This window comes from Anoplophora glabripennis, unplaced genomic scaffold (genome assembly GCF_000390285.2).
Source record: "Anoplophora glabripennis isolate ALB-LARVAE unplaced genomic scaffold, Agla_2.0 scaffold117, whole genome shotgun sequence".
Classification (NCBI taxonomy): Eukaryota; Metazoa; Arthropoda; class Insecta; order Coleoptera; family Cerambycidae; genus Anoplophora; species Anoplophora glabripennis.
Window position 1 is genome coordinate 309152 of NW_019416274.1, and position 8836 is coordinate 317987.

Consider the following 8836-nt stretch of genomic DNA (forward strand, 5'->3'; position numbering starts at 1 on the left):
TTTTTATAATTCTTCTTAACTTTATTCTGCTCATTGGCGGAAAATTGAGGTATGTCTAATTAAAAACTGTAAATGTTCTGCTTAGAATTCTATTGCAACATATGTGAATAAATAATAATAAATAACTGGTGACAGTTTAGTTTTGAAGTTATGCTAAAAATTCCACAGCCTTCCTCGCAAGAAATTGCATGATTTTAGGTGATTACACAAAAATAGTAGATAACTTAAAAACTAGAAGACATAGGTATAGTGAACCCTAATACCGTTCGAAAGAGAATAAATTTGTGTATCAGAATATAGAAAACATACATGGTGTTCCATTTAAAAAAACGGAATTATGAAGGTTTGAAGTTAACTAAACTCGGCATTAAATTTCTAGCACCCTGTATGCAATTAAGCCGCTTTGAAAGTGTTAATGGGAAGCTTAGGGGTCTGGCTATCCCTCCTATAAATATTGTTGCTTTATCTTTCTTACTATAAAATATACATGGTTTGAAGCTAGTCACTGTTTCTCTCCATTTTTTTGAAAAAAATTAAATATCTCGGTATAACCGGAAGAGGTACGTGGACGCCATTATTTTAGTTGAGAAGGGCATGCCCGAAAACCTGGTATCCCAAAATTTCAAAATTCAAATCGAAGTAGTCTCTGAAATAATTCTATTGGGCCGCCACCCTGAGACAACCTGTATTTATGTTACACGCCTTATGAGAATAGATTCAAATATATTGTACAGTTTTAAACTATAAACTTTTGTTTAACTAATGTGTAATATAAAAGTTTGATGAAATACGAACAAAATACTATTTACACAAATAATTATTAAATTCTTCAATGTGTATGAAAAGTTACTCTGAGTAGGCAAATCTCGAAATCCAGAAAAACGTATCTAATATTCAAATTTGTTTTCTTCTTAAAGGGGTAAAGAATAATAAACAAGATGCATTTCATCCTACTTAACTAACTTGTTTCAACATTGTAAAGCTGTATGTAACTGAATGTTCAACAGTTCTGCTTTTCATCAAGCAGTTCTGTGACATTGGCGCATTCGCCAGAAATTAAAATTTGTATTATCCGGTATTTTAATAAAAAGCTTTGATCCTAAATCATTCAAATTTAATTGATACACTTCATCACGGCGATAAGCACGCAAACACCAAATTTTAAGGCAACCTAAAAAACTAATATAGAAATTTTAAAATATTCGCATTTACAAGTACCTTATTTATTAAGTATATTATATCTGGTGCTTGAGTAATAAACATTTAAAATTGTTTATTTTAACTTCTTTGGTTTATAGTTGTCACCTTTTTCTAACAATGACTTCCAAATACCTGGAGTGTGTTTTCTGTCATATATTATCAATTCGATGTTTTGCAATATATCTTTTTTATTTATATACAGATATATTTGCTAACGTAAATAAAATATCTGTCTAGAAAGACAAATAATTTTTCGGCAACAACTCAGATACTCTTTATGTATTCCCAGAAACGCGACCCATTATTTTGGTTTAGAGAACCTCAGGGGTATTAAACGCCAAGATTAAAAGTTATAAATTCCGCAGTTTTCCCGGCGTCAAGAGACTAAGGTCATTATTGTTCTCTTCGTATTTAGACATTTCGGGATTAAATCAAGAACGAAATATTGTTAAAAGGAAAATACGGCTTTCGTCAATTTTTACGTAAAATTACGACGTATTTCTAATAACTAATTAAAGTAATTAAAACAAGAGGAAGTTCTCAATTTATCAAAATAACAAATACGGGTTGGACCAACTTCTAGTCTTTTGGTTCGAATTTGTTGCATCCTGTATAGCATAGAAGAATTAATTATTAAGATAGTCAAATATAAAAATTTAATCCAACAGAAACTTGTAAAAACTTATCATAGGCTCTTGTAGGTGTATACATGTATAATTCAGAAGATCATTTTATTTTGTTTGCACCAAGTTTCAACGTGTATCTGAATAATTTACATAAATGTTTTCAGTGTGACATTATTAGGGGTTTGTAATAAATTATATATAACTTTGCAGTTAGTGACAGACTGATGCGTCCATTTGTAATTATTACAAAAAAAGCATGATCAGGTAATTTAATGAATTTGTTGAGACATTTGTAAATGTCTACACATTAGCGATCGGAAAGTGACAACTCGCCGACTAGGAGTAATCTAATAAATGTAGAATTTTAGAAATCAATTTTTAAAAACAAAATTAAAATAGAGCCATAGAATTCGAGTTTGAAACAAGGCTCTTCTGATGATGATATAGTTGGTGCACATTTTATAATAACACTGGGCTGCATTATCACTTTCTGTCAACGTAGAATTTCTAAGTAGAATCTTGTCTGAAAATTGATATTTATTATCCACAGAGTCTTCGATATATCCCTCAGCTACAGAGGACGAACGCCATCCACCATACGTTATAAGACCTAAAATATATATTCCTTGATTTGCAGAGCTTCTTCGAAATGCGTGTCCGGTATCAGTTGTAATAACTTGAGGATTTTCTCAGGTATCTCTTTGAAGTTCTCGGGAATTATGACTGAGCATCTGACTTGCCAAGCATTTTCTAAGTCTGAATCATCACTTTTTTAAATCATAAACTTATATTGTGGCAAAAATATTATCTAATGACAGCAGATGTCACTTGACAATAAATATTTGTTTTTATCATAGATCTAATATTCTCGTAGTACCTACACTAGTAATCAAAGTGAAAACTTTTTCATGTGCGACTTGTTTGCATTATATATTTTTGAAATATTAATTTACTTAGTTTAAATTAAATTGGTTTAATATTTGAGCGTGCAAAAAACGTCATAAGTATTACGGTCATAAAGTGTCTTACTGGTTTCGGACATTTTGGAGATCTCGACGTCGTCTCTACCTGCAAACATATCCTCAACCAGTAGTGACTAATATTTAATATACTATTTCTCGGAACTGTATAAACATTCAGTTACAACGTAATGAATATCAATTGAAAAAGGTCGATTTCCAATTTGTGTACTCTTTTGTTTGATTTATATTCATTTTAGTGATACATTATTTTATTCGGGAATTATGTTCAATTATTAAAATAGTTTACCTACGCCCACTACTGTAAATACTTAAAAACACACCGACTGCGATCAATGTAAGATTCCTATTACGTACGGTAAAAAAATTGCACAGTTTTCCTAGCAACCGCCTAGCAACGGTCAATACAATACTGTTTGTATTGACCGTTGCTAGGCGGTTGCTAGGAAAACTGTACGATTTTTTTACCAAGCTGTGCGCTATTTTTACCGTACGACATTATAGGAATCTTGCATTGATCGCAGACGGTGTGTTTTTAAGTATTTACAGTAGTGGTCGTAGGTAAAGTATAATATGTAATACGTGATGTAATGCAATTACGCACTCATAGAATTACGCACTCGCCGCTACTCGGCGTCGTGCGTAACTTTTCCATTCTTGCATAAAATGCTTTTTACAACACTTATTACGTAATATACTATTACACATATAAAATGCAATATTCAGTAAATTTTTTGTCTTAGTAATTTACGTGATGAGTTGGATGTAAAGAATAAAATATGAATTCGCAAACCCCTTTCAACAGAGAGAAAATTTTCACGAAAGAAAATTCGGGAGATAATTTAGTCTTTCCATAAAAATATTAGAACTTTCCTTCCCAAGAGACGATACTAGGGTTACTGAAAAAGAACTCTAAATAAAAAAACTGAAGTACTGCTTCGTGTTACAAAGCTGAGCATTTGTTTTCCGTGGGAATAGCTTTATTAAAGGAGTATTATAATAAAGATCCATCTGTACTTTGAGTAATAGGGAGGTAAATTCAGAAAAATAAAATCTTGTGTTACAAAAATTTAAGTGTCTTATATTTGATTAACTCCATTACCATAAAGAAATTGTACAGCAAAGAAACAATATCAGAATAAAATATAATTATGTTTTGTACTTTATAAAATGAAGATCTCTATTATTTTTATGAATTCACTTGTAAATGTTTCTAGAAACAAACATAAACTATGACAGATTGAGTCTAAAGTACATGCAAAGTAGATGATGTCACAATGACTTTATAGAAAAGGATGGAAAATGTTTGTGTCGTACTCGTAAAGCAAGAACAAAATTTAAATGTTACAGCTATTTTAAAACACTGGATTTAAATGAATAAAAATGTGAAATAATAATTGTAGTGGAAAAAACTGAAACGATTGTTCAGCTTTAGTTTCCAAGTCAAATAAATCAAAGTTCCCACTCATAAGCTTTGTCTTCACTTTTCAATAGAATAAGAAGCCAAGAAATAATCAGTTATTGGACTACTGTTCCTTTTCGGTTTGGAAATCTTCTTTTATTGTTTTTATTCAGTGTTGATAATATTGTTGCGATTGCCTTCAAATATTTGGTGGGTTTGAAAAATTAAAGAGAAAACATGGTGTCGACGGAAGTTCGTTATTTCCAACTTTTATATAACATTCAAATATATGTTAAAACAATTTTCCCTTTCAAAATATATAAGTTCTATACACAGTGAACCTATGTAGTCACTTATAACAATGTTTTTCAATTTCCCTTGGCGTTTTACTGCTCAGTTTATTAGAAACTCCTCTGATGAAGCGTTTTGGGAGAACTTTTTAATAAAACTGACATGAGCAGCGAAATGGCATAATTAAAAATCTAGAGAAACATATAGAAATATGTACACTGCCGGCCCTTTGAAAGTGGACGATTTATTTTTCTAATGTGATGTGGTCTACTTTTTATTATGACAAGTTTTTATATGTCAGTGACATTAGTAATTTGCTTGGTAATTCAAGATTCCGCGTTTAACGGAACCAGAGAAAGTGAGAGCTATAACTTTACTTCAGAATGATTGGTCATTGCGAATGATCTGCATGTATGCAAGAACAGCATATTTAAACTCAAAGAAAAATGGATTGCGGAGGGTCACGTACGTTATGTTCACGGAGGTGGACGTCGAAAAGTAAGCACCACCTAAGAATAAATCCTTTTGACATGGCAGTAGCGGCTTCCTTTGAGACGAATTTTCCTGGATCAGTGCGAACTGCAAGGAAGCGGGTGAAAGATTCGGAGCTGAAGAATTATGTGGCCGCAAATACAGTTGCTTTGACTCCCCAGTATAAAGAACAGAGGTTAGAGTTTGCAAGACAATTTGTAGGAAGCCCAGACAACTTCTGGGAGAATATTATATTTTCGGACGAAAAAAGTTTTCAGTCTTGCTCCGATGCTTCTGTCCGTGTCTACCCACCAGAGATTATAAGGTATTCGGAGCCTTATGTGAAACCCACACAGCGCAGCGATAGATTCTCCATTAACGTTTGGGCTTGGATAAGCTGCCAAAGTCCTGATGTTTGTTGTGACTATGCTGTATCCTCAGAATTTCACTTTCAAGCAGGATAATTGTCGTCAGAATGGTTCATTGATAACAACATCGATGTTTTACCTTGGCCCTCAAAGTCCTGGGGATATATGGTGAAAAAAATTTACGACAGAAACTTCCGTCCAGTTAACGTCGAAGAACTTTGGGAGGCAATTGAAAACGCATGGGATAACATCACTGAGGATTATAACAAGAACATTAATTTTATCAATGCCATGTAGATTGCAGTGTTATAGACAAAAATGGTGCTTGGACAAAATACTAACTTTACGAATCGCGTTTTTTTGACGACGAAAAGTGTTTCATTTTTAGATCTCGTTGACGGCGAATGAATGGCCGTTAGAATGTATAATATATTTCAGTATTGGAAAAATAAATAATTTGCTACCTAATTTGGATTTGTTTTACTCACTAGAACCAGTATGATAGACACACATTAAATCTGACATAATGACAGCCTATTTGAACCTCACATTTTCAAGTTCGCTTCACAAAGGCCAATTAAGACAATTTGCTTATAAGAGTCGTCCGCTTTCAAAGGGCCGGCACTGTACCACTCCGACAATAGTGTAGATGGAACAGCCACTCGCCACTTGCAAAGTATGTATGTCACACAAAACTAAAGATCTAGTCGCAGAAACGGAACACAAAATCAAGGGAATCCAACTATATCCAGAAGATATTTTAATGGGTTTTGAATGGACGATCTTTCTCGCAAAGTAGCGAGAAATAAAAAAATGTTTAAATTTAAATATGACAACTGCATGCTCCAAATTCTTTTAATGTCTCTTGTTTATAGTTTGTTTCAAGATTTTCCTATAAGTTATGATCAGAGAATTCTTATTATTTGGTATACTGACTTCTAAGGAATTTTTAACATAGTTACTAACTATACTGTAGAATTGGATTCAAGAATTGTTTATGTGAATATAGACGTCTGTCACAAGAGATTTTTTTATAACATCTGTAACACAGATCTGTATTTGGTGTTCTTTCGCAAAGAGGGTAGTAAATAGAAGCAAATTTCAAAGACTTACTGTTACTGTTTCAATACAGGAACCCCAATTCCACCATAAATGATAAGTACAGTTATAATGCTATAAAGTGCAGTTTGAAGCTGTAGTAGATAATTTAGGAGTTATCATAAAAAGCACCTTCGCTTAAAGATGAACTGTTCGAAAAAAAAAGAGGATAAAACATCGGAAGTAGATTCGAATTTATCTAGTTCTCCTATATTTAGTTTCAAAATCATAGGTTATCATGGTTGCCTGGCCAATCGTATACTACAAGAACTACTTTAGCGGGGAAGGTGGATGTTCACAGAAATAAATCTAGATAATCCTATAAATTTTTTTGTGAAGAAATGCCTACAGTATATTTTTTGTCAAAATAAACGATGTATTAAAAACTCATCCAAATAGTTTAAGTACCCCATGTGACCGAAACTTAGCAATAATTGGTCTAAATAAGTAAAATAGTATAACGCCGAAATGGATACAGGTGAACAAAGCTACTTGACGATCAGAATAAGAGAAAATTCGAGAATTTGAAGAATTTGTTGTTATTAGTAAAGTCTACTTATAAGTTGAGTTTTGTATCAGGAAAAGACATTGGCATTGTTCGTTACTTTGGACCATGCACGGAAAATATAAGGCTACTTTCCTGCGACTGGTGCGAGTTGATTATTAGTTAGTATTTTTAGTACTGCTGGCGCCGATATTTGGTCAGTCCTTGAGAGGTTGTCTCCATTTTTGTGTGAAAGCAGACCTTCACTGTCTTTTTTTGTGTCTAAAATTTGGATCATAAGACAGACAGCGAATCACAGTTTCTTCTAAAGAAGAGAAGAATATTATTACTGAAACTTTAGGAAAATGAATAATGTAGCATAAGCTGGGAAATTATTCAGCCACAGCGAAGAAGTAGCACAAGTTATCTCAAAGGAATTAAAATAATATTAATTACATTTTATACAAAACTACTGCCATTAAAATGAGAAATAATAATCCACCGCTTTCAAATTAGACGCTTAAAGCACTTACCAAACACATTGACCAGTTTGTTTATATTCCATAACTCTTCCCTTGGGATATCTAGACACGCATGTTACGAAGCGTCCCAGAAAATGGACGCGTATTGTGAGTTTACTCTACGGTTATGGCTGCAGTTTATTCAGCTACTTGCTACTACATAGTAGCTTTCCCTACATTAGGCGAGGCCACTGCTTTCCATTTCTTACATGTTGGCCTGGGTGTTTAGGGTATAATGTATAGGATGTGCGACTCTATCTAAATCATCCAATATTAAATTAGTTCCTCGTCAGACCTAAAAGTGTCAACCCTTGTTAAATGACGCAAGTAACCTGTGGTTCATGTAAGCTGTGAATTAGGGAATTTTTGTACTGTTTTGTACACGTTTGGGATGATAAACCTAATAGAAAGCTTAATTATTTTAGAATTTCATTAACATGCAGCAAGGAAATATATGGCCCTAAATTGATTAAGGCTCCTTCTAATGACGTAAATATGAAGTATATGCGATAAAAAGATTTAAATCTAAGACACATTATTTGTATACTTCTAATGTACATTAACACCATTATCAAAATAAAAAACATAATTTTGTATTAAGCTTTTTGTATTAAGCTTAAGAATTAATGAACTAATGAGCATATTCTGCGACAAGAAGACCACGTAATAATATTAATATCGACAGTCAATTCCAGCTATATGTGAATAAATTATAATAAAGATTATATGATTTTGGCCGTGCTTTATTAAATATCAGATCTCAGATAAATTGATTAATTAACACAAACCGGCACGAAGAAAACTAATAATTGTACTTTGTCGAAAACATTAGAATACGATAGTGACGAATGTTGATTGAACTGTGCCCAATAGATTGTAGAATAATGAATTATTGAATTGAGCAGTACTAAAAAGTCAACAGTTTCTCAAAAATTAATAGAATATTGCAAAGTTGGGAACTACAGATTTTAGATTCTTTCATATTTTCAATATTTTCATTAGTATATTGTATTTACTAATAGAAGAAAAATCCTATATACTTTTTTCTGAAAGTTCAAGAGCTGTTAGAAGAAACCATTTTCCTAGAAACTCATCCAGAGATTAAAAGCAGTCAATGCATCTGTAAAGGAATTCTGTAAATTTTTAATTTAATTAGATAAGGCATTGGTCTAAGTTCCATTACCCAACGTTTAGAGCTTTTAGAAGTATTTTACCTTCACTGTTTACATTTTCTGTATTAAACCGTTCTTTTCACAAGCCTATATCGTTAGCTATTGTACGGATATATCTGCCGATGCACTAACATTCATTCCATAGAGTGCAAAATAGAGTAGATGGAAGAAAAGTATCTAATATTCACTATTATTAATAAAAGAAAACGATTAAGTTAATTTT

At 32.4% G+C, this 8836-nt stretch overlaps 1 protein-coding gene across 1 annotated transcript; it reads left to right on the forward strand.

Annotated features, from left to right (window-relative positions):
- The first annotated feature begins 4970 nt into the window (after positions 1–4970).
- On the forward strand, positions 4971–5569 carry LOC111693169. Its single transcript, XM_023457362.1, has 2 exons — positions 4971–5295; positions 5327–5569. Exons 1-2 carry the CDS (start codon positions 5030–5032, stop codon positions 5364–5366), a joined length of 306 nt encoding a protein of 101 aa, XP_023313130.1. The 5' UTR covers positions 4971–5029; the 3' UTR covers positions 5367–5569.
- The last annotated feature ends 3267 nt before the right edge of the window (positions 5570–8836 follow it).